The 26,090-nt window shown below is 42.6% G+C and overlaps 1 protein-coding gene across 1 annotated transcript; it reads left to right on the forward strand.

The window, feature by feature from the left end:
* Positions 1 to 984: 984 nt before the first annotated feature.
* Positions 985 to 10,367, forward strand: FUT10 (fucosyltransferase 10). The gene is made up of 4 exons (XM_066182410.1): positions 985 to 1,183; positions 1,876 to 2,161; positions 8,036 to 8,871; positions 10,125 to 10,367. The coding sequence occupies exons 1-4, from the start codon at positions 1,103 to 1,105 to the stop codon at positions 10,347 to 10,349; spliced, it is 1,428 nt and encodes a 475-aa protein (XP_066038507.1). The 5' UTR covers positions 985 to 1,102; the 3' UTR covers positions 10,350 to 10,367.
* Positions 10,368 to 26,090: the final 15,723 nt, after the last annotated feature.

Here is a 26,090-nt window from a genome sequence, read left to right on the forward strand (position 1 = left end):
AGTAGGTTTGGGACCCATCACTCTTTGTCAGGGCTGTAGAACTTTGTGATTGGGATTAAGATGGGGGAAAGCTGGCAGGAAAACCAGCATAAATTTCATAGTCATATCTCTGAAAGAGAGGAGCTCTAAAATAGCAATTTATAAAACATTTTGTGCTTATGTTTCTGCTTTCTGAGCTTTCAGAACACCCACATTTTCAAACTTCTCTGTTTGTGGAGTGCTGCAGTCCTATCTTTCTACTATCCTTTATTTTTATTTTTCAAGACATGGCTGGAATTTTACAACTTCTTCTGTTGCCAGGAGTTGGGATTTTTTTACAGAAACGTCCATCATGCAAGGAAACAGTAGGGTTCTCTGAAAGCTAAAAAAAAAACATTGGGGAAGGGAAAGTTATTTGAAGAGTGGCAGACCAACACAGGTGCAGATTACTCAGAAGGAGGAACTTGTTAAATCTAATTTGGTTTAGATGTGGACAGAGTTTGTGTGTATATTGTGTAGTTACTTTCTTTATGCATTTGACATAGAGCATAGTCTATTTGCATTCTTTATGAAAGTGAAGAGAAGTCTCAGAAGACTAAAGTGTAGTAAGTCCAAGGCCAGACAGTTATGCACCTTTTCCAGGAGCATTTTTAGAGATTGCCTAGGGAAGGAAAATCTTTCATTGCTTCCCTGTTTGCGAGTCTGCTGAAAAGCAGCACAGCTTGATATCTGAAATTCATGAAAGCAGTGGTCTTCCTCACACTGTACTGTGCCAGTGCCATCAGCATTCCTTACACTGACTACAAGGATGAGAGGATGTCTACGGTGAGAGGTGCCTGGGGCTTTGTGAGCTAGACTGCTGTCTTGTGCAGGCTGCTTTCTGGATACCTGGCTGAGAATGTGGCTCTGGTACCTACAGAAGGCTGTGGGTGGAGATGAAACTAACCACTGAGCTTTGAAGGAGCTGTCTGTGTTGATGCTCTACTCTTTTTTTCAGCAGCAGTCACCATGGAGAGCAATAAGAATAAAGTGGGAAAGCCCAGCAGCAAAGAGTGAAGACTTCGGACAAGATGACCTTCCTAATGCCTAGATGTAACTGCTCTGGTGGGCCTGGTCGTGCAGCATGAATAGGATGAGGAGGAAGATACTTTGGGCATCTTGCTTCTGCTTTGCAGCTGCCTTTTTCCTTGTGCTGACACTCCAGGTACAGGGGCAAGGGGGTGGGGTATGTATGAGATTGCTGCCAAAGCAGGATACAATTCTGTCAGGTGAGAGAGGCGACAGACATTTTCCATGCTAGTCTGTGCTTCACCAGGAGTTACTCTGTTAGCAGCGTTGGCCTTGTGGTGATAGCTGACTCTGGAAGTGACATAATCCAGGGAATACATTTCTTGTATACATCCTTAGCTTCTGGAGGAGTTTCTCAGAATACTGGAACATACCATGCCATGCTGCATTGCCTCTATCCAGCATTGCCTCCTCTTTTCACGTGTTTGGACTCATTAGGCTGGGGTGCAAGGCTGGACCCATAGAGACATGAAAACTTCATGGGTTTTTTAAGAGCTAATTTTTAGAAGAAACCTGGCTACTGAAGGACTGTGTTCTGTCCTGTGCATTTTCCAGGGAGAAAGCAGAAGCTGTATTGTTAAGTCACATATGATGTGGCCATTTCTCAGTACAGAAATGTATTTCCTGCCTTCTTACAATTTCAAATTAAAGCTTTTGCTGTTCTGATGTAAGATGACCTGATGTCTGCAGTCAGTGAAATGCGTCCAATTTGATTGACAGAAACTTAACATACCGACTTAGTGCTTGATGCTTAAATTCTGGTTTGCAAGTGGATGTCCTGGCTACTGACAGTGACGCATTGTGATCTGTTTGTTTATTTCCCCGAAGGTTATCACCGAACTGGGCAAGTCAGAGAATAAGGTGTCAGTAATCTCCAGTTTACACAGCAGCCCATTAAAGCCTGGGGAGAGACACGCTTTTCAGTTTAAGAAGCAGGAACTTCACAGCAGCTTCAAGACAGAGTCTGATGTAAATCACTATCCTGTCCTGCTCTGGTGGTCTCCGCTCACTGGAGAGACAGGGAGATTCAGTCAGTGTGGAGAGGATGTATGCTTCTTTACTATCAATAGGACCTACCAGCACAATCAGATGACAAGAGCATTTCTATTCTATGGTAAGAATTTGTTTGTTTTTAAAGAAGTAGCTTTTCCTCCAGCTTAGTTCTTCCCCTAGAGAGATTAAATATTCTAGGTGGAAGTGACTTAGAACAGGACATTCATGCAGCTCATTGGGTAAATTTGCCTGGTGCCATTTGTCTGGTGCTGAATACCATTACGGGTGCTCTGTAGAAGTACTCTGAAAAGTGACCATGCACATCTGTGGTATGACTGATGCCTTGTCTCATGCTGCTGTCCAATCACGGGTACTCGCTGTTGATGGGAGAAGAGGCAATTTCATGTCATTGCCAAGGCATTTAAACACAGCCTGAGATCAAGCCAACTTTTTCTGGTCTTCTGGCTTGTCACCCATAGCAGAGGTTCTGCAAGGCCTTTGTTGCACTTGTGCAAGTCTTTTGTCTAAAAATAATGCACTCTCTGGTAACACTGCAACTCCCCTGAGGTGTTTTCATGTGCCAAGAAATTGCTAGCAGACTCTAAATGGAAAGTAGTGAAAGAAATCTATTGATTCCATACAGGGAGCAGCAGCTAGTTCAACCTTTTGTGCTGCTCTGGCTCTGCCAGAGACTTCCCATTATATACACTGTCTACAAAACATAAAAGATGCATCATTTGAAAGTAGACTTGACTTCATCAATTTTGTTCTTTTTCCCCACACGGTTGTTTTTGAAAGGAAACCTGAGTTTGAGGTGGAAAAGTAAATTCAAAAGCTTTTCTTGGACTGATATGTTCAGATCTTTTGTCTGGAAATAAAATAAATCAGGATACTGAATTTCTTTCTCTCAATCTGAATACAGATGAACTGGAAGTATAGGAAAGAGGGGCATTAAGCTTGGTTGTTAGCAGTGAAACAAAAACTTCTCATCGCTAGTCTTTAGATCTCCAAGTAGGTCAGCTTTGTCAGATAATATAGTGGTTAAGCATGAAAGCAACGGAATAACAGCAAAGGATTGAGAAACTGACGCAATTAAAGACAAAGAAAGCTGGATTGCGTCACAGGAAAGCTGTAAAGTCTGGTGATTTTGGTCTCTGGTAGTAATTTAACTTGTCTTTTTCAGCATTAGAAGGATTGTTACTTTTCATTTTTAGCAGGCTTCTGGACTTAGTTTACTCTCATATTTTTAAAAGACAGTTTATACTGGGCATAATATTCTCCCTGTAGCCTTTTCCTTTTCCTTCTTTTCCTTCTTTTCCTTCTTTTCCTTCTTTTCCTTCTTTTCCTTCTTTTCCTTCTTTTCCTTCTTTTCCTTCTTTTCCTTCTTTTCCTTCTTTTCCTTTGTCTTCTTCGTCTTCTTCGTCTTCTTTATCTTCTTCTTCTTCTTCTTCTTCTCCTTCTTCTTCTTCTTCTTCTTCTTCTTCTTCTTCTTCTTCTTCTTCTTCTTCTTCTTCTTCTTCGTCTTTTTCGTCTTCTTCTTCTTCTTCTTCTTCTTCTTCTTCTTCTTCTTCTTCTTCTTCTTTCTTTGTCTTCTTCTTCTTCTTCTTCATCTTCTTCTTCTTCCTATCCTTCATCTTCTTCGTCTTCTTCGTCTTCTTCGTCTTCTTCGTCTTCTTCGTCTTCTTCGTCTTCTTCGTCTTCTTCGTCTTCGTCTTCTTGTCTTTGTCTTCTTCGTCTTCGTCTTCTTCTTCTTCGTCTTCTTCTTCGTCTTCTTCTTCGTCTTTGTCTTCTTGTGATGCTGGCTATGAACTTTGTAAAGACAAGTGTCAAAATACGCAAAATTGTTACTAATCTTTGAACCACAGTAAACGATCTCACAATGTCAAAACAGAGAGAGAGAGATTTTCTTTCATTCTCTCTTTCCCTCCCTCTCTCCCCCCTGCCATGATTCAATGAGCTGTGAGTCTGCGAAAAGGGGTATTTTACTTTTACTGATTTTCCCTCTAAAGAGCCTGCTGAGTGAAAATTTGAATATCTGAATTTCCACGCTAAGGCTGGATCAGAGCACAGTTTCACATTCCAAAGAAAATGCAATGATTTCCCCAGTATTTGGTCAGTAAACTAGTCAAGAGAAGAATGATCCAAAGATTAAGAAAAGTACTGAGGAAAAATACAGGGTGTAGATGTTTTTCTGCAAAACTGCTTTGTTAGGAGCACCAGTTTTTCTGCAATTTGTCCCAGCTCACTGTCCTCGCCCGGGGATCCCCTCAGTGTAGGGGATAACTTTGTAAAGTGTTGCCTCATCTTATGTTTCAAAATGAGATGTGGCATCCCCTTGCTAGACTTTGTCTATACTTTTGGGAAGAATTCCCAACTCCACCTTTTCAGTGCCACATAATTCATAGAGTGTAGTATTTAGTATGAGCTGCCAGTGTGACTGAGTCAGCACGAGCTGCATCTGTCAGAGCCTCAGGGGTGTTGTTCCTAAGAGAGGATGTCCAGCTGTTCTGTACTGGAGCACTGAGTCCTTGGAATATGACTTCTGAATGGATGATGTCTTCTAAAATGCATACCTTCTCCTAGCAGCATATATCTTTCTCTTCTGCATATCTAAGAATTCCACATTAATAGTTAGGAAGTGAAATTGCTCATAATTCCAGTTTTTTGGTGCTTTTTAAAATTCCATCATATGCTTCCTTATTTCCTTCATCTCATGGGGTAGGGGGTATGCTCCTGTTATCTTCCCTTTAATGCTTTTTGTCTTCTTGTTGGACTGAGATTAATTAAGTGTTGTATTGAATTCAGTCATTCTGATGCACTCTGATCTGTATTGTGTCCAGTTTTGGGCCCCTCATTTCAAGAAAGCCTTTGAGGTGCTGGAGCATGTCCAGAGAAGGGCAGCAAAACTGGGGAAGGGTTTGGAGAGGAAGTTCAGTGAGGAGCAGCTGAGGGAGCTGGGGTTGCTTAGCCTGGAGAAAAGGAGGCTCAGGGGTGACCTTATCATTCTCTACAACTCCCTGACAAGAGGTTGTGGCCAGATGAGGGTTGGCATCTTCTCACAGGCTACCAGTGACAGGATGAGAGGACACAGCCTCGAGCTGGACCTGGGAAGGTTCAGGTTGGACATCAGGAGAATTTTTTTCATGGAAAGGGTTGTTAAGCAATGGAATGGGTTGCCCAGGATGATAGTGCATCACCATCCCTGGGGTTGTTCAAGAACCAACTGGTCATGGCGTTAAGTGCCATAGTCTAGTTGACAACATGGTGATTGGTCAAAGGTTGGACTTGATGATCTTGGAGGTCTTTTCCAACCTAAATTATTCTGAGATCCTGTGATCTTATAGTGCATTTTTCTTTAAGTTTGTCTTTGCCTGACTTAACTGTCTCCTAGTTTGGTAAGTTTTACGTGTTGCCTTTTTGTCTTTCTCTCATTCTTGCCTGTGTTTCCACCCCCTTTTCCCTGCAATACTCTCTGAAAGAGGGAGCACCCTTGTAAGAGACTGAGCTGCAGTGCTGTGGATTTGATGCACAGCATTTCATTATTATAGGTATGCACAGTTCTCTTCTTGGCATCACTTAGAACAAAATGTTTTTGAAACCAGATAGACTTTATGAATTTCCCCATGAGAATTTGATTAACTTTCAGTTTTTGTCACCTTCTTCTGTCACAAAATAACACATCAAAAGCAAGATAACACATCAAAACCAGAAAAAGCAAATAGCATTTTTCATTGTGTGGCATAGCCTTTCATCCTTTTAGTGCTGAGGACTTAGGACCTGAGTAGAAGACAGCACGTTGATGTTTAGTGGCCTTAAAAAACCCCACCTGATGCTCCTGAAGGATCTTGTTCTGTAGGAGATTTTTATATTACTGACGGCTAACTTCTACCTGTGCTGCAGTAATGAAGTCTCATACTGAAGTCTCATATTATTTTTATAAGGTTGTCCTTGGAGTAATTTTGGCAGGCTTATACAGCTGCAAGGACCACTGGGCATTTTTTTAAAATCTTCTTAATTCTTAGTTTATAGATCAGTATTTTGTGTAAGACTTCTGCTAGTACCCCCTTCTTTTTGCTGTCAGTGGTTTGAGGTCAGGGGTAGAATGGAGAGTAAGAAGCTACAAGTGTGAGTGAGATGACCCACCGCCACCATGGTGTTATGACCCACCTCTGAGGGATGGTGACTGAGGTTCCTGTTGATAGATCCTTCGGGTGAATTCAAGTGAAACAACTCTGAATGACTGGTGTGTATATATATCAGCCAGGTTTATTTCAAAACAATTTTCTTGCAGTGGAAAGGAGGTATGTGGCTCTTCTGATTCTTTCCTATAAGAGTATAAAAATCTCACAGAGAAAATACATAAGGAAAAGAAAGAGAGAAAGAGGAGGAAGGAATAACAGGAAGGAAGTCGATAATGAAGATGAAAAATACCACCTCTGATGGATCCAGTGATGATTCTGAATCATTGCAGTTTGGATGTCCGTGGTAGGAGTGATGGTTGCAGTCTTCATTCCTTGCGGGTAGGGGCCGGCAAAGCAAAGAGTGTGCTGGGTTGTATACATCTAAATTGGCAAGGGAGCACCTAGATCCCTTTCCAGGATGGGAATTTTTGTGTCTGATGCAACAATACCAGGCATGTGCAGTCTTCTGGTGAAGAGTTCCTGATAAAACTTGGGGTGCTTTGCGGTTGTTTGCGGTCCATAGGCCCCTGTACAGATATGGCCACTGTTTGGCCCTGCTTCTTGTGACTGTGCATCTCAGTCTTATGGTGAAAGAGAGAAGTTAGCATGAAGAAAGCATTACCCTGCCTCCACAGAATCTGCTGCTTTCTGGCCCTTCCCCTTAGTTGGCTTGAGCACAACTTGTCTTAGACATTATATTCCAAATTGTCCTAGATGCAATCAGCCATGGAGTTTGCTACACAAAGTGTAGGTTGCCAGAGGTGGTAGTTTATCTGAAGATAAAAATTTGTGATGTTTTCTAAACTAGCTCTTCAATGTTAGTTTCAGTTTTTGAACCCCTCTTGCTTGACAGTATTGGCTAGAAGTTTTGTATGTTCAGTGTCTTTACTTAAGTAGAAAATGGGTACGGTTCTAAGACAGTGAGTAAGTACCTTGACAAAAATGGGGCAAATGTGCATTTAATCTGCAGTAAGGCTGGTCATAAGAGTGTGGTGCAGTAGCGGTGCAGGGAGAGCAAGGGTTGCATTAACGAGCTGGTGCTTTCAACTTAGTTTTGCATAGACCAGCCTTCGAGAAAAGTCATCTAGGTTTGTCCTAAGGTTTCTACCACAGTTTTCCCAATTTCTGCAGTTGACTGTTCTTAGAGTTTAGACATGATACTTCTTCTACTATTGGCATTACTTTGAGGAGTTGTTTTCTGCCAGAAGCACTTCTTAATGTATCTAGTAGGCAGCTGTGATACATCTGCTCTTAATTTTCTCTTTGAAAAGTTAATAGTTTGGCCTCCTAAGTCTCTACAGTACATGTCTTTTCAAGACCTGAAGTAATTCTTTTTTTCTCCTTAATCCTGTTCAGGATTTCAGCATCCTTTTAGTTGCTTTATTACTAGAACCAAATTGACTTCTTCAGTAACCGTTTTCCTCACATCACAGAGGAAATACCATCTGTTCCCCTATTTAGAGAACCAGGGGGTTATTAAACATCTGACTAGTATCATTTCAGTGAATTAAAATATGGAATTCCTAGTGGTCCTTTGAAATGAGAGGCCTTTAAACTAATGCGACATGAAGGGAAACCACTTCTGAAACTAACTACTGATCCCACATCTCTAGATTCTTATGCTGTGAAATTCAGTTTTATCTGTCATTGTGCTCCTGTGCCTTCGCATTAATTGCATTCTTTGAAATAACTGCCTTCCAGTGTCAGAAATGTGATGGTTGTAGTGCTGATACTAAATTAAAATTAGACTTCTGTGTCATTGTAGTTAGTGTCACATGACAGATGAGAGCAGGATGCTGTTTGTGTTTGTCTAGGTACTGACTTCAGTATAGACAGTTTACCTCTCCCTCGTAAAGAATATCATGACTGGGCCCTTTTTCATGAAGAGTCACCAAAAAACAACTACAAACTCTTCCACAAAGCAACCATCACCTTATTCAACCACACTGCAACATTTAGCCGCCACTCTCACCTGCCACTGACCACTCAGTACCTTGAGGGTGTAGAGGTCCTGAAGTCATTGAAGTTCATGATCCCACTGCAGATGAAAAACAGCCTGAGGAAGAGGCTTGCACCGCTTGTGTACGTGCAGTCTGACTGCAACCCCCCTTCTGACCGGGACAGCTATGTGCGTGAACTGATGTGCCACATTGAAGTAGACTCTTATGGGGAATGTTTGCATAATAGAGACCTTCCTCAGCATCTCAGAAATCCAGCCGCCATGGATGATGGAAACTTTTTAAAAATACTGGCACAGTACAAGTTCATACTTGCTTTTGAAAATGCTATTTGTGAAGATTACATCACTGAAAAACTTTGGCGGCCACTGAAGTTGGGAGTGGTGCCAGTGTACTTTGGGTCACCCAGCATTGTAGACTGGCTTCCTAGTAACAAGAGTGCAATCCTTGTATCCAGTTTTTCACACCCTCGGGATCTGGCCCACTATATCAAAACACTGGATACAAATGATGAAGAATATGAGTCCTACCTACAATGGAAGCTGAAAGGGGACATTTCCAACCCAAGACTGCTTAGAGCAATGAAGGAACGCAAGTGGGGAGTGCAAGATATCACTCAGGACAGTTACATTGACACCTTTGAGTGCATGGTTTGTAACAGAGTTTGGGAGAACATTAGACGGAAAGAAAAGGTATGTGTGAATTTGTGTTTGTGTCTCAGAGAGGCTTTAAAGTGGCACTAGGGTCAGGTTTGTCCCAGGAAGTTTGGTTACCAAATTTCCGGCTAGCTGGCAGCCAAAATATTCCAGTGCCATTGGATTGTGCATCCTCATGTAAACAGGTGTTGGCAAAATGTGCAGGTGCACAACCAGAACAGGTGTTCTTCACAGTGCTGCAGTGCAGTGTGTGAGCATGTGGTATTGACCACTGAGGTGTGGTCATTTTCAGCCAAAGGCTAGAATTATTCAGGGAGAAGATTTTTTTCATGTTGCAGAAAGTAGCCTAATATATTGATCTTCTTCAGATGACCTGGAATATTTGGAAAGAGGTTTCCCAGAAAGGCAATGGGATCTCTGCCCTTGCAGGTGTTTTAAGACTAAACTCAGTTTTGCCCTAGGCAATTTGATATGATTACGCCTGTTTGGAAGAGGGAACTGAACTAGAGATCCCTGTCTTCTGATCTATCTGACTGTCTGGTTCTATATATATGTGGGTACATTCGAACCTGTAGTGACAACATGCCATTGTCTGTGGCCACATTTGGTGACTGAACAGTGAAACAATTTTTAAGCAAGGTTGTTTGTTTGTGAGAAGTCATATTGTAGCTGATCACCATTTGAGCAATACATTAAATGGTCAGCCAGTAGAAGGGAAATGGAGAAAACTTCTGAAGTTAGTAAGGTGAGCTGAAGTGTTGAGATTTACAAACTGGCAAGCATTACACTTAACCAGACTTTGCTGTTGGCTGGACGTAAGTCCTCTCTTTGAGTTAGGAATGCAGGCGTGGAAAGGCAGAGAACAGAGAGATACAGATATTCCTTCCCCGTGCTTTTATGGCTCTCTAGTCAATAAAATTGTGAAGACCAGTTTACTTTTCTGGCCAGATTCATGGCTTGGTTTTTTCACTTAGAAGAAGAATCTCAGTAAGTGTGTGCATATTTAAGCTGAAAACAGAATATAATGATGAAAATATAACTTCTTGCCATGTAATTTCATTTTGTGTGGGCTGGTACTGCTCATTTGCAGACAAACTTTATCTGAGACTCAGCATTACTGATCTTGTCCCAGACACTTAGGGGAGGCCTTCCACAGGGGCATGGGTAGAGCCTGCAGTGGGAAGAAAAGTGTAACTGGTGTGATTTGACAGTTTACTGATGGCGTAGCACTTTTCTTCTCTGTCTGCCTGAGTCCCTGAATAACACCTTTTATTTGTCTTCATTGCCAGGGATGGCAGCCCCAGAGGTGGGAGGCTCAGGTTAATCATCTGAGCTGCCCCAAACCAGAGGCGTTCTGGTTCTCATCCTCAAACCCTGGCTGGATTTCTCTCCAAAAGATGTGGATACCAAGTTTCGAGCAATCCAAGAAAGAAGCCTGGGCACTGAGGCACCTGGTGGAAAGGAACAAGAATTTTACAGCTGAAGAATTTTGGATGCTTGTATTCAAAGAATAAGCACAACAGACCTGTAAAACAGAGTGAGCTCCTCAGAGGAGTTCTGTGGAATTTTCTTTTGCAGGTGACCTTATAATTTAGGATTAGTAGCATTGGAAGTAGACCCATGAGATTGAATTTAGTATGTTCAGTGCTCAAGGGGCACTAAGAAATGCTAAGCAGTAAAATCATTCTGCCAGGTGATATATGCACATATATATGCATATATTTATATTTAGAATGATTTTTTAATAATTGTCATTTGTTCAAACGTTTGAACATTAGGACCCTGGCTATCAGGATTCTCAAAGCCCAAACTTAAGCACACAGCTAGTTACCCTGAAGCAGATGGCTCTCCCTCTGTCTTTAGATACATACCTGCTTGGTCTCAAGACCCCTTTTTCCCCAGTCCAGGACCCTCTTTTGCTATATTGATAGGCACAACGTACAGAGCAGCTGACACCATTGCACAGATACAACTTCTGTGCTGCTTTGGAGGTCGACTGAAAATTTGGGACCATGTCCCTGGCTAGCTGTTTATTACCAAATTTCCTGGCATCAGCAGATTTAAGCAGGGACTTGGCCGGCTTTGTGTCCTGACTCTGAGTGCCAATGTAACTTACATTAGTGGCTGGCACGAGAAACCACCATCTGTTGGTGTCTGGGGACAGATTGAATGAAAAACATGCTGGCTCAGATTTGCCCACCATCTTTTGCTAAAAATAAGCAGAGCACATGAGTATCTCTACTCCCCAGAAATAGGGTTGGCTTCAATCTGGCCTGTCTTCTTGCCTTTCTGATGATGTATTTGTATTCTGATGATAGTATTTGTATCATGTGTAAACATGAAATTATATGATTAAAAGGACAGGGATAATACAGAGTCCGTTGGTGCTGAAGTCTTCAGTAGGCCCAAGGAGAAGTAGGCAGCCTTTCTGTTTTAACACACAGAACCTCAAATTACATAATCTGACAAAAAATAAAATTTGGTGATCTTAATCATCATTTGCCAAGGGCACACCTTTGCCTGGTATTTAGACTGTTGCAGTTTTCTTCCCAAGTTCTTTCAGCCTCAGTCTGTGGAGGAGTCAACTTTCACAGGATCTGCAAAGTGGCAGTAACTGTGTGGAGCCATTCAGATGAGTGACACTCATTCATACACATGCCCACGTATGATGACACAGGTAAATGGAATTACTAATCCAGGGTTCTTTAGATTGCTGGGAAGGCAATTTGTCACCTGTGATAATTTCCATGGAATTGTTCCTTGCACTAGGCTATTTTAAAATTTCTGTCAAACACCTGGCTGTTCTATGAAGGGGTAGCCAAATAGTGGCAGTGGAGAAGGATATGAATAGCATTTACACCAAGAAATTCAGCTGTGAAGTTTACTTACTTTGGAAAAGTTTCCTCACCAGAAATTTCCTCAGCAAATAGCTGCTGAATTTTTAATTACTTTTAAATCTGTCAAAGAAAAGATGAGTTTTGTGGCCATGAGCAACAGAGTGTTGGTCAATAGTATCAGTCATTGTTTCCATGAGAATATATTTAATTTGGATTAAGCAAAGTATTCCCACTGAAATTCTTACCACTAGTGTTTTGCTAATGTGAAACTCAGCATCTGTTGGGCATACCTTAAACAGTGGTCTGCAGTGCAAATGATGACTAGACTTCATGAATGAAGCTATTCATGAAAGTGACATTAAGACTGGACTTATAGGCTTCCCTAGATCAGGACTGAAAGCTGGACATAAGCCCCAAAACATTTTCAAATGGAACTGCTGAATGCCCATCTGTTGCCATGAGTTTCTGTTTCACCTCCCAGGATGATAAAGAAACATGAAGGACAAACTACTTTTTGTTGTTATTGTTGTCATTTTTGTTTGTTTGTTTTGTGATGTTCTGCTGTCCCTTTGGCCAAGAATCTCAAGCCATGTTGTTTTAAGACCTCAGGAACTGCACAACTGGATGTTTTTTTCTTTGTTTTCATGGTGGAATCTATCAGGTCCTGACCATCTTGGGCAGTCTTGTAGATAGATATTATCCAAAGATAAAAGACATATTTGTATCAGTTTTTAGTGTTTTATTATCCTTCATTTTAATTTGGTGGAATGTGAGGGAAAGAAGGATTGCGACCAACATTCTGATATTTCAAGTGATCAGCAGCCATGTTTCAGAAGAGGTAACATATTCATCCACTGCTATACATAGTAGAAAGATGAGTCTCCAGAGCAGTTGCCTAGAAGTGTACTGTGGTTGAATTGTCAGTCATATCACAGTGCATTCTTTTTACAGGTTAAAACTCAAGCTAGTTCAGAGCAACCTACTTTTTTTTTTTTTCTTTTTTTTTTTTTTCAGAGTAATCAAGTTTAAGAAAGACTGACCATGCTGAATTCTAGGTTGATCTCTTCTCTCCCTCTACTGCTCTGAGAAGGAATAAGCAGATTTTTTTTTTTTGTTTTTTTTTTGTTTTTGTTTTTGTTTTTTTTTTTGTTTTTTGTTACTAGATGTGCTATCCTTCCTGCCATGTACAGTTTTGAAATTCTAGCCAAAAGAGGGATCCAGTTTGTTTGACAGACACAGATGGTACAGTCCTTCCTTTTTTTGGTTTCTTTTTGCACTAGAAAGACAATAGCAGAACAGTTGAGAAAAACTCTACTTCTGAAAACAAGAGCTGATTCTGGATGAACAAGTGCCTGCTTCCCAACCTCTTACACAGTAGTTAACAAGATACCCTGATTTCCTCTGGTGTGGCATATAAGAAACAAAGACAGTTCCTACTGGGTTTGGATTTATTCCACTGAACCCATACCCATCAAATACTCCTGGAGTCATAAATATTTGTGGCCTCTGAGCCCACAGTGACCTTTGCACTTGAAGTACAAAACTTCAAGACCAGAGTGCCCCTTCAGAAGATCCCTGCATTCAACCTGAAGGTGTCTCAGAAATCTGCAACATCTCCCTGGTGGGACTGGGAAAGTCTGAGGGAAGAGGTGACTGTGGATGTCAGCCTTAGAGATGGTCCTACTTTTCCCTGAGGAAAATTAGGATGGGGGCACAGACAAATGAGAGTCAAGATTGCTTTTAACCTTCCTACTCTTGTTTTGGACTCTCTCTTGTCCTCTCTACATCCACCCTCTGCCTTCTAGCAGCTCCCTCTGATGCACCTGTCCCTCCTGTCCTTGTGGTATCTGGTTTTGTAGGGAAACAAAACACAAGTAGTTTCATTGCAAACGTGCTCACATTTCTCCACTTTCACTGTGTTCAAAACACAGTGATGAACCTCAAACTTGTCTTTCTTGGGTTATGGCTACCTGTGCTTGAGGCAGGCTCTGGGTTAGTGCAGTGGTGTCTGGAATCAAGCTGCAGGGAAACACCTAAGGGGACCATGAGAAGGAGCTGGGAGAAGCCTCACCTGGGCCCTTCCCTGTCACACCTTTTGAGGTCCCAAGTCTCTGTCCAGGCTGTGCTGTGCCATGCCTGTACCTGTTCCCAGTTCTTCTGTCTCAATCTTCATCTGTTTCGTTCCCACTGACCTTCTGGGAGATTGCTGGGCTGTCACTGACCCTGCCCTCCACCTCCCCCCGCCCTGAGTGTGCTGCCTGTGGGGCATCCCAGGGAGATACTGCCCATTTGGCTCCACTCCCAGGGGATTTTTTGTGCCCCAGCACAGCACCCTTCCAGAAGCTACTGCTAGTGGGAATGTCCCTTGAACACCTGGCCCTGCTATCTTGAAGCTTCCTCCAGTTTCCTAAGAGTTGCTTCACCTCTTGTTGAGGTTGTCTGCAGCAGATGCCCCCATGCCACCCGTTGTGTATGGCTACCCCCTGGCCATTATCCATGAGCCCTTAACAGTGTCCTGTCTCATGAAAGAGTGCTGTGCAGCTGGGCTGTCCATTGCCTATGATGTTCTGCCTTCTCCATGCCCTCCTGCAGAGCTCCAGTGGTGGGGCTGTCTTGCCACATTGCTTTGATCTCAACTGTGCACAGAATTGAGGTTTAAAATTTCTTTCCTCCTTTGAACTCTGGTCACTTGACCTGCTTTTCCCATAGTGGTTCATTTTTGCGTATTTGTTAGCTTTTCAAAAATCTCCAAAGCATTGACACCAGCCAATACCTTGGATGGCCCTGCAGTGGGGGTGTTAACACAGCAGATCATACGAGATTGTTGTGCTTGGAATACATTAAAGCTCAATGGAGTATTTGCCCTAGAAAACGCACAGCAAGCCGAAGACTGAAGAAGTGATTATGAAACATAACATTAACTGTGTTCATTTCAGTGCAAGACAAACCTGGATCCCATGCTGTGGGCACACAACTGTGCGTTGTGGTCTGCAGAGCTCAAATCCCAGCTTTCATTCCTCATGCAGCATTTACAGAGCAACAAAGCTGAATGCTTGCTTGCTTGTGGCAGACATTAAAGAAAAGCAAAGATCTCAGTGCTGGTAGTCCACATTTGCAGAGCACATGATGGTCTGTTTTGTCAGCAGCACGGCATCAGCCTGGCATGAAATACAATAAGGGTGGCTGTATGCTTCTGCAGAAAAGTGTGTTGGTGCTGTGTATGGATGAGGTGACAGTGGGCAGATCTCATATGACTGACGCTGTAGTGCCATGCTGCACAGCTCTGTGGGGACTGTTCACAAACCAGACCAGGGTTAAAGATAGGCTCTGTAATTAATGCAAAGAGAGAGCTCATGAACTACCCTTCTCAGGTGCACTTTCTGCAGAGTGCAAGGGATGGAATGCTAGGTAAGCTGGGGTGGTATGGACGTATACTGCTGTGTCCTGCTGGCTGACATTCCCCCTAAGTGTTTCTAAACCACAGTTACTGAAGCCTCATGTGCAGACTTTATTTTTAGTCTTCTAAACTCAGGGTTAATTAATCAGTTATTAAAAACCCACAGCCATTTGCTGATCTCTTTAGTCTCTGGCCTTGGAAGAAGACAGGGTATAGAGATATTATTTTGCATCTGATCAATCAAAGGTCTTGAAATCAATCTTGTTTAATATATGTATAGATACTCTGCAGGAAAAAACTGACCTGAAGATTGCTTAAGGTTGCAAGGCAAAAGCAAAATGGAAAACATTTGTGTAACTGGTCTTTTTAAATCCGGGATGATGCCCCTGAAACATTAAGTTGAGACACCATCAAGTCCACAAAACCCAGTTCATTTTGCTTTCCCAGTTCCATACCAAAACTAAACACACACACCAAGTTAATTACCTTCTTCAACTTAATTTGCTCTCCATTCTGAACCTGGAGTGAGGTGAGAGTCTGGTAAAAACACAATCAAAAGAGACTTAGCCAGAAGTTTTGTCCTTCAGCCCAGGTGTGGGGCAAGAGTTTGGGAAAAGGCTGCATGTTCCTTTCTGACGGTTTCAACAGAGAGCAGTGTTTCTGGTCTCTGTGTCTCCTAGGTGTGCAAGAAATGTGGTTGCATGCCTCCCTGGCCTGGGAGGAGTGAGTGGAGCAGTAGGCTCAGAGGACTGAAACATGTTGCCTATGGCATGTTTGGGGAAGTCTAAGGAAAGCCATTTGTATTTGATGGTTTTTGTTGCAAGCTCCAGGACAGCTTGGGAGCTTTGTCAGTCTCCTTTCAATGCTGTATGTTGTCAGCAGACAAGCCATCTACTTCTGGCCTACTAGCATGTGTCTACTGGATGGCGTGGTGTCCTTAGGCCACCAGTGGATACTGGCTGTGGGAATCCTTGGAGCAGGTCTGGATCTGAAGCTGCTTGAGATGCAGCAGCTGGAGAGACATTGCATCAGTTATTACTGGTTCAGAGTCATGAGGCTTGGAAGGTAATTGTATACTTTTTCCCCTTTGTTGGCAACATTTCTAAATATTTTGCTGTGCGCATTTTGGCATTCTGAGTATTTCTTTGGCCTGGGTAGGTCTCAGAAGGCTTTTTTTTTTTTTTTTTTTTTTTTTTTTTTTTTTTTTTTTTCCTTTTTTTTTCTTTTTTTTCTTTTTTTCTTTTTTTCTTTCTTTTTCTTTTCTTTTTTTTTTTCTTTTTTTTCTTTTTTTCTTTTTTTTTTCTTTTCTTTTTTTTCTTTTTTTTAATGGAATGAGACTGGACTCAGTAAGAGACATTGGTGTGTTGAGAAGGACACTGTACAAACTGTGTGCAAAAACTGTGATGGCACCAAGAATCCTGACAGTCAGAGACTCACTGTAGATTTGTTGTCCCCAGAATCATGTGTGCCTGTAGTAACTACACCACAAAACTCTCACTTTGCATAAATTAAACTTTCTGTGGAATGTAAATTATTAATGCACTTAAATGTGGTGCTGACAGTTGTTTGCTTTTGAAGCTATTACTCCCTGTTCCTGACATATACATTTGGTTGTTTGCCATTTTCCCAGAGTCAGCAAAAATACATCCTTTCTCTCCATGCCATGTTTTGTACAAAGACCACAGAAACCCAAGATGATTAATTCTGGGGGTAAGAGCAGTACACACAAAAACCCAGTAATAATGGAATTAGTTTTAGAGTCTGGCGCCCTTCATTGCCCCAAAATACTTAATCTTAGAATTAAAGAAAAAATTTTCTCTTCTCTGAGAGCTCAGAATTGGACTGTCTGGTCTGGTCACTAAAATCAAAGCCCACAGTCAAAATGTGACTAGGAATCCAGGAAGCAGGCAGCAGCCACAGGAACATCTTGACTGTCACTGTCATTTTTGAGTGACTCAGAGGGTAGTGTGACAGAGAAACTGCACTTTTACAGAAACACAGAACCAATAAGTTCCAATAAGTTGAGAAAGATCTCTGAGTTCATAAAGTCTGACCTATGAACATGACTCTGTCAACCACACCATTGCACCTGTGCCACGTCCAGTCTTTCCTGAAGTACCTCCAGGGATTATAACTCCACCACCTCCCTGGGCAGCCCAATCTAATGTCTATTCACCCTTCACCCTTCCTGTGAAGAAATTCCTCCTAATCTCCAACCTGAACCTCCTCTGGTGCAGCTTCTGGCTGTTTTCAAACCTTAGTTTGGTTGAACAGCCTTGCTCCAGTTTCAAATTAATCTCTGCCACAGATAATCTAGTCCCAGACCCTTGAGGCATTGAGGCATGGGGAACAGGTGTACAAGACAGCTTTGCTGGGACCACTGCCACTGGGGGAGGGTTCCTCCCCATTCTCAGTAGTGCTTCTTGGTCACTGGGCTCCACTCTTTCAAAGTAGGAAGCAAAGGCTTGAGATATCACCTGGGGCAGCCAGAACAGGGCCAAAGAAAATGAGTCTCTGCCCCATTTCTGTGGAACATATTAATTGATAGCCCCCACTCCTGGCCCTTTATCAGCCTCCTGCAGAAGACCAATGTGTCCAACAGAGCACTACTTGTGGATAGGAAATGCCATCATGTAAATGACCTAAATGTAATTTTAGGATGTGAAAGAAGCAAATAGATGCAAGCACCTGAGAGCAAAACCTCATCTTTTTGAATTTGCCCACCTCAGAGATGATGGAAGATGATGTCTACACAATTTGCTATTATTATTGGGTTTTTAAGAATCCTTTTTAAAGAGAACAATTGGACTTTTCCTGCTGCTGTAGGAAGAACTCTCAAAACTCTCAGGCATGGTGGAAATTGCTGCTACCCCATCCATCCATCCATCCATCCCCAAACGGAGTGGGAGACTGTATACACACTATCCCCCCCCCCCCCCCCCTTCCCCCGGTCATAGTGTTACTTTATTCACACAAATAGAAAACTCTGTTTTGCTGTTGTGACCCAGGTTGTGTCATCTGCTCTAGGATTGCTAATCAAAACTGATTAAAGCTTCATCCAAAAGCAAATTTGTCCAATAACCTGGTGACAGAGAACCAACCATGAAGGAAGCATGAGTCACTGGATCCTCTTTATACTGCTAGGGCATTGCAAAGGGGCATATACTAAGTGTAATGTAATGTAATCCTACTCAGGAGTTGCTGTATGTCATCAGAATAGTATAAATGTAAATCCAGGGTAAAGGCTTAACGCTTGAAACACCAGCCCACAGTGTGGGAGCTGGTGAGAGCTCCAGGACACAGAAGACTGCAGATAATGCAAATGTTGGATGTCATTGTGGGAGAATAGTGCTGACTGCAGAGCCACAGAGTGTTATCAAGTGGGGTTACTGGGGTGTATCTGTGAACACATGCTGCAGCAGTTCCAGCATCCCCTTTCCCAGCTGTCCAAAAGACATGCCTCCAACCTCACATTAGGGCTCTAGAGCAAAAGATTCGTTTTCTGGGCCAGAAACCAACTCAGGAGGTGCTGGTGAGCACTACAGGACCAGCAGCAGCAGTGATTTGGGTGCTATAGAAAGCTGTAAGACTACAGAAATGTTTCTACTTGTGGAGAATCGTATACAGCTCTCTAAATCCAGACTAAGGTGTGTGTGACTCCTTGTCTCTTCAGCCTTCTAGGCTGTATTTCGCTTTTGAAGTACACTCCAGCATCAATGGAGAGCAGCCAGGGACTGTACTGTGCCTGCTCTGTACATTTTCACAAGCTGCTATTTGAAAGTACTCCTACCTGTACTCTGGGCAAAAGCCATCAGAGAGATGTTTCTCTTTTCTATGGAAGCGCTCAGCTTCCTGATGGCTTTTTCTCTGCCCATGACCGAATGTACTGCTAAGATGCCAGAGGATATTATCCTTGTCAGCATCTTTCCAGGCTCTTTGCAGACTCAGACAGCTGTCCTGCTGGAGTATCCTTTACTAGGGATGTCTTTTGAAAAGAAGCTAACCAGTTCAATACCTGGAATTATCTGAATACTCTTGTAATAAATGCATTGTATAAATTTGTGTATTAAAGTTGTATGTGGAAAACTATACATTAAAATAAAAACCTGGAGTCTTGGAGACAGTCCGAGGGCGTCTCCAAAATTCCAAAGTCTTCTTTGGTTTAGAGGTGCCACCATGACATTTGCAACATAAACAGTGGAGATAACATTAAAATGGCTCATTAATCAAGGGTGGGCCACATTTTGGCAGCTACTCAAGAACCTGGTATCAATCGTAATGGAAATCTAGCAGATGACTTCATCAAGTGCCCCAAAAGAAAATTCAGTGACTCTTTTTGGACTTCTTTTCAATTCTTCAGGAAATCCTTTCAAAACATCCCTCGAGGATTGAAAGACATTGAAGCAGTTGTGCTTTTTGCAAGCAGTCGTGCTTTTTGCCTCAGGGCAGAAAAACTGTATAAAGTTCCTGCCCTGGGACTCTGAATTTGTGGGCTATACCGGAGAGTACCCTCATTGCTGCCTGGTTGTCCACCCAGCATTCAATCGATGTTGTCCTGATTTATCGTGGCATTTTGAAATTGATTTTTGAAATTGCTAAATAAATCTTTGGATTTCGAATTGGCTCATGATCATTTATAACACTCTGCTACTTTAAAAGTCCAGTTTTGAGAAACTGACTTCTTCTGTAAGGGGACGAAACATTATATTTCACCTGCACATATGTCCCCTGGTATGTCCTGCTGCCCTCAGAGGAAGCCCTGAGATCTGCCCTGACATGGCCTGGATGGCAACAGTGGTGCATGAAGGATATCCGGGGTGGATGGGTGGAGATTGCCTAATCTGGGGAGATGGGGTAGTTTGTCCTTTGGTCTGCCACAGGTACCAGGGACTACTGTGGGTACCCAAAATGCTGTACAGTGCATCCACATCCCAATGTCTCAGACAGCAGCAGGACTGACAGTTAGGTTGTCCCAGACACGCAGTAGCAGATGGGGCAAGATAACCTTGAGAGATGATGGGACTGACTCAGCCCTGCGGATGCATTTCACGGTCAATACATCCTGTGTCGATTAGCCTGAATTCACATCCGTGATGCCTCAGCCAACCGCATCCTCAGAATCAATATCAATATTTAACAGCGCCCATCCCCCACTGCCCCCCGCCCCGCCTTCCCCCGGCTACCCGAGCAGCAAAAAATATCCCAGCAAATCCCAGCGGGTGAGAAGCGCACCCACCCGTGCTGCTGGCGCGGGGTGCCTGCACCACGGGTGTAGGTGTCCTGCGGGGCCACCAGGTGCCACTGCAGGGCAGGCATGGTCCCTCTGCAGGGCACCGCTGTCCTGCTGCTGCCGCCTGCCCCGCGCTTCTTCCTCTTGGTGCTGTTGGCCACTTCGGTACGGCGCACTCGAACAGGGAGAACCTCAGTGTATGAGCTCTGCGTCGTATTCACCTGTAAAGAGAGAGGAACCAGCCCTTGCTTGGGTGGTATCTCAGCTGAGATCTTGGACAAGAAAATTAAAACACATGGTCATTCATATGAGAAACATCTGCCACAGTTAGTTGTGGTTCCTGCCCTGTCAGCCTGGGGAATCCTTCATGATTGCTTGCATAAGCCACAAGTGTTCTCTAGTATGTTTTGAAGGAGGTACTCAAAGCACTGCTTGTTTTCCCGTGACATGTAGTCATGGGAATGATGTGCCTCAATACTTGTGAGGACAAGAAGTGAGTTAACTGTTCAGATTTCTGTAAGAAGCAAGCTCAGGCAAATGTGAGCACGAGTGAGTGGCTTTTAGTATGCTGCGTTTATGGACTGTTGTCTCTTCACGATCCTCTTTGTACAACTAAGGAAAAATCTGCCATTTTATTAGATTCAAGAAAGTTTGAATTGTTAGTTCATGAACCATTTTATGGTTTATTTACAAATTCACACCAAACTATGTATTATTTAAATATTATTTTAAAAGAAAGATGTGAAGAATGTTACCTTTCCACAACACCACTCCTGTAACTGGCCATAGTCATGAGAAAACTTCTATGGCATGAGCCTTCCATTGATGTGGATGCCTCTGGCACAACACAGTGAGACCTACCACCAAACTTTAGACTGAGTTCAGAAGACAGTTCTCCCTTCAGGACAGATTTGTGCAGAGATACTGATGCTCCTTCTGCTCTGTACAATGAAGTGTGATCTGCTTTTCTGATCACCTGATGCTACTGTATCTCTTGGATCCAGGACAGTACTCTGTGACTGTATAAATAGCCCATATGACCCTTAGGCTGTGCCAGGAAGCTTTTAGAGGGTATGTGGCATAGGCAGCCACAGACAAGTACTGTCTGTGGTGCACACATACTCTGCATTGCCTAACACAATAGAGGACTGAGTTCAACATCACTTGTGGCATGCAAAATCCTATGAATATGGCCCTCCTCTTACCATCTTAAAAAACACTATGCTCCAAGAGATAGCAGCTAATGGAAATATTCCCTTTCAGTCCACTGCAGGTTCTTTGGGGTGCAAACATGACTAGCGAGCTGAAAAATGACACTATCAGTGAGAGCCATGAAGCACAAAAGGAGGAAAAAGAAAACATTAAATCCATACAACACAGTAACACATCCTGTTGTGGGAGGCCATATTTCCAAACATTTGGGCTCACTCTGAGTAGTAGTTATCTTCAGTTTATTGATCATTTTAATAATACCCCATCAGTTTTACCCCTAAGTTTTACCTAGGAATACCAAATTAGTATCAATCTGTATATAATAATACAGTTTATTTACACAAATTAATATAATGGGTAAGTGCTGTTTTGCAAGCATTTAATGTTGTGTGATTACTCTTCTCACAAGTAGAACGCTCAGGTCATTATTAATGTTCTCATATTCAGATTAATATTGCACCCAGGATCAAACTGGAAAGTGTCTGACCCTTTTTCAGCATTTCCAAACTTATATTTTCAGTTAAAGTACTACCCTACAACAGCAGATAGGATTATGCCATTAAATCATTGAGTTCTGGCCCATCTTCCCTGGCATCTGCAGGGAGTTCTGGTTTTGCATGGTGTCCTGGTTGGTGACAAAATTGTTGGTTTTGCCTTCCCACAATCAATCCAGTCATTGAGTCTGGGAGTTGCTTGTCTGCCATTGTCATCTGCACAGTTCTCACTGGCAATCACCCTTCTGCTGTGCCACTGTGTCTGCCACCATGTGTGTGATGAAGAAGTCCTGTGATGTACCAGGGATTCTTCATATGTTTTTTTCTTAGTTGTTACCTAAAAGCAGTAAAACACCAGTACAATGGACTCTTGGCAAATTAAAGAAAATGCCAGAAGCTGCGTGATATAACACAACTAACAAATGGACCATAAGAGATTACGAAAGGGAAAAGTGTTTTGGTAAAAAAAAAAAGCCATTTTCCTCCTCATTGGTTTCTGACAGGTGTATATAAAATCATTCAAAAGAATTACCTAAGATGACTGAAGCACACTGTAAAGTGTGAACATCTTCTCAGGAGAGCACTGTATTCAAATAAATGGGGTTGCAGAGGGGAAGGGCTTCCTGCAATGGCCCCTCAAGGCCCAGGGCAATATTGCATTAAGATAAATTCCTGTAGGTTTGGCAACATGCCTAGACACATAGGCAGTGTGCGGACAAGGGAGTGCCTCTGCAGCCATTCCCACTTCCATGGAGAGGCTGGTTTTGTTGCTGCCAGGCAGCTGGGCCTGGGTCCCCAGATAAGTGGATTGTGTTGTGCTGTAAGCTGACTCTCTGTGCCCAGGTGTTGTGGTGCTCAAAATCAGGCAGAGAGGGTCAAGATATGCTTGACTGCTGAAGTGGCTAATGGAGAAAGCAAGTCTGCTTTCTTCTCATCTCACAAGGAACTGACAGCCTTTGGTTAAAGCAAGGGTGTGCAAAGTGGTGATGACATGAGCTGAGAGGCAGTTGATCTCTCCTGCTACACGAGGGACCTGCTGGATAACTCTGGAAGGAATAACACTGCACAGGGAATCTTCTGCCACAAGTCTATCTGGGCAAATATATTTGATCTTGTTTGGTCTAAGCCACATGAAACAGAGACCTGAAACGCAAGGCTTTGAGGAGAGGATGTTTCACATGGACACAGATCCTAAAAGAAAACCAGGGGAAATATGACCTTCATCTGCATTTGCTTGATAAACATCTTTACCATGTGCTCTGCGCAATCTTTATTCTGCTTGCTATGATTTTAACTGCAGGAGGCACTTCATAGGACAAAGAAGCTATGAATCTGTGATGATAACAGAAAAAATAGAAGAAAGTGTAATTGAATGGAAAGAAGGGGGATGGGAAAGCAGGATTGAACTTTCCACCCTGCCCCCCCTTCATCAAGGGGATGTGTGTTGACTAATAGCTGAGCCTTTCTGATGGAGAATTTAGATGCGTCAGTTTAACAAGGAGAGTCCTGCTAAGAGGGGAAATTAATTTATCATGATGATTTAAAGCATCATGTTTCATCATGATTTAAATCAAAAAGCAGAGAACTTGAGTTTAAATTATTGCTTACATTTTGCTATGTGTGGGCTTTCATTTTTTTTTTTCTCAAAGAAAGTCTGATTCTCATTTGCAGATAAAATCCAGCATATTTTTTGGCTGAACTAGGGATACACTCAGGACCCACAGCTATTCTTCACTCATTTGCAAGGTTTAACATGTTTATTCAGGTTAATTTTTTTTATTTTCTTATGATTCTGGAGGCTGATGATGACCCATTTGCTTTTCCTAGTTAGTTCTTGTGAGCTTGATTAAAGTTCTGGAAGAGTACTAGGATTTAGTTAGCCTCCAAACAGCATTTTAGCTGGGTTTTTGTATGTGTGAAGAATGGTACCTAATTTCTTTTTACTTTCATACTTTCATAGAGTGAATAATGTGAAAGGGAAGGTTTATGAAAACATGTCCAACATCTAAAACTAAGTGATTTATTAAACAAAAGTATTATGATCCTTAGCCAGTTATTTGAATTTCACTCCTGGTCAGAATGACCTTCAAGATTTAAACAGTAATAAATCTCATTTTACGTTTTGTTTATGTTCATACATAGAAGAGGAAAATTAAACTTTTCTGCCCTTCCTTTTGCCTTCCAGTTCTCAGGTCTGAACAGACAATAAATGATTCCAAATGAGGAAAATATTCTCTCTGTGTTTTTGGAAGTCACTGCTCTCCCAACCTTTCTTCACCTTTTCAAAACACCCCTTTCCCCAGTGCACAGTTAAGGATGTCCATGGGCTCAGGGTTCCCTTTTCTCTGCAAACATCAGCTCTGTTTTTTAAAATTAGACTAATTCGATTTGATATAAAGAGAAATCACTCATATTTTCATGTACATAAATGAAAAAAAAGGCAAGTCAATATATTTTCTACCTTCTGGTCAAGAGAAGGAAGGACTGGTGTTTCCTGCAACTGAGCTGTCCCAGAGAGGTGGATAAGTTTTTCCTTTGAGCCCTTGTGTGACCTGAGCAATAATCAGCTGCTGCCCTCATGGCAGAAGGGAAGCAACCTGAGGTGGTGACAGTGGCATGTAATGTGGAGGTAGCTTGGCCATGAGGAGCCCTCTGTGCTGTCACCCCTGACAGTGCTGGACATGCTTCAGGTGAAGTAATCCCCATAAAAGGCAAACATAATATGCTCCAAGTCATCAAAATGCCCTGACTGTGTGTGTGCTGGACATGAGAACTGCTGCAGGGCAGGTGATTTCCACAGCAGACACAGCCACAGCAGCATGGCAAGGACAGTGGCCATGGCCCTCTGAAGCCTAGGCATTTGTTGTACTGCCCACAAGTAATATGCTTCCCTGAGCTTTTCTGGCAAAGATTGCACCTTCCTGGCCCAAACCTTAATGAAAATCTGAAACATTAATGTGAAATGGGAAGTCGTTCTGACTGCCTACCATGACCTGTTTCTGGGCTGATGGATGATTCATAATCCAGCTCAGTACTGCCACAAGATGTGAGCCAATGTCTCAACTCCTGGAGTCACAAGGTAAAAGTAGAAGACCAGGTTTTCTTTTGTTTATTTTTCTTTTTAAGTAAAGGTTTTGAGAACATACACTTGGAGAGGAAACCTGAACTCCCCTGTGGTATGGTCCTTCCCTCTCCTAGGCAGAGAAAACACATGCACTGCATTTTAAGAAAAGCAATGAATTATTTTCAGCAGCTGAGGCTAAGAAAAGCAATTTCTCCACGTCCTTTAACAGAAACATGTAGCTTAGCTTCAGCTGAGGGTCATACGTAGAACATATAGGAAACTCTTCACCAGTACTTCACTGCAGCAGCAATCACTGCTTTTAAATTTTAGTGGTCATATTAAAAGAGTGTCAGATTGAAACAGAAAACGTTTATCTGGTGCCAATGACCTGACTTTTCCTTTTTAAAAATTTGGATTATGAAACATGAGTTTATTGAAACTAAGAAAGAGAATCATAGAATCATAGAATGTTTTCGGTTGGAATTAACCTTAAAGACCATCTAGTTCCAACCCCTCTCCTATGGGCATGGACACTTTTCACTATACCAGCTTGCCCAGAGCCCCATCCAACCTGGCCTTGAGACTCTTCCCAGATGAGGCATCTGCAACTTCTGAGGGCAACCTGTTTCAGTGTGTCACCTCTTAAAGAATTTCTTCCCAATCTCTAATCTAAATGTACTCTCTTTCAGTTTAAAGCCGTTCCCCATTGTCCAGTCACAACATGCCCTTGTAAAAAGTCTCTCTCCATCTTTCCTGTAGGCTCTCTTCAGGTACTGGAAGGCCACAATTAGTTCACCCCTAAGCCTTCTCTTTTCCAGGCTGAATCCCAATTCTCTCAGTCTTTCCTCACAGCAGATATGCTCCATGCACCTAATCATCTTTGTGGCCTCCTCTGGACTCACTCCAGCAGGTCCTTCCTGTGCTGGGACCCCAGTGCTGGATGCAGGGTTCCAGATGGGGTCTCATCAGAGCAGAGCAGAGCAGAGCAGAGCAGAGCAGAGCAGAGCAGAGCAGAGCAGAG

The sequence above is a fragment of the Chamaea fasciata genome, unplaced genomic scaffold, assembly GCF_029207755.1.
Source record: "Chamaea fasciata isolate MVZ Bird 193981 ecotype frontalis unplaced genomic scaffold, bChaFas1.0.hap1 SCAF_4, whole genome shotgun sequence".
In the NCBI taxonomy this organism is placed as follows: domain Eukaryota; kingdom Metazoa; phylum Chordata; class Aves; order Passeriformes; family Sylviidae; genus Chamaea; species Chamaea fasciata.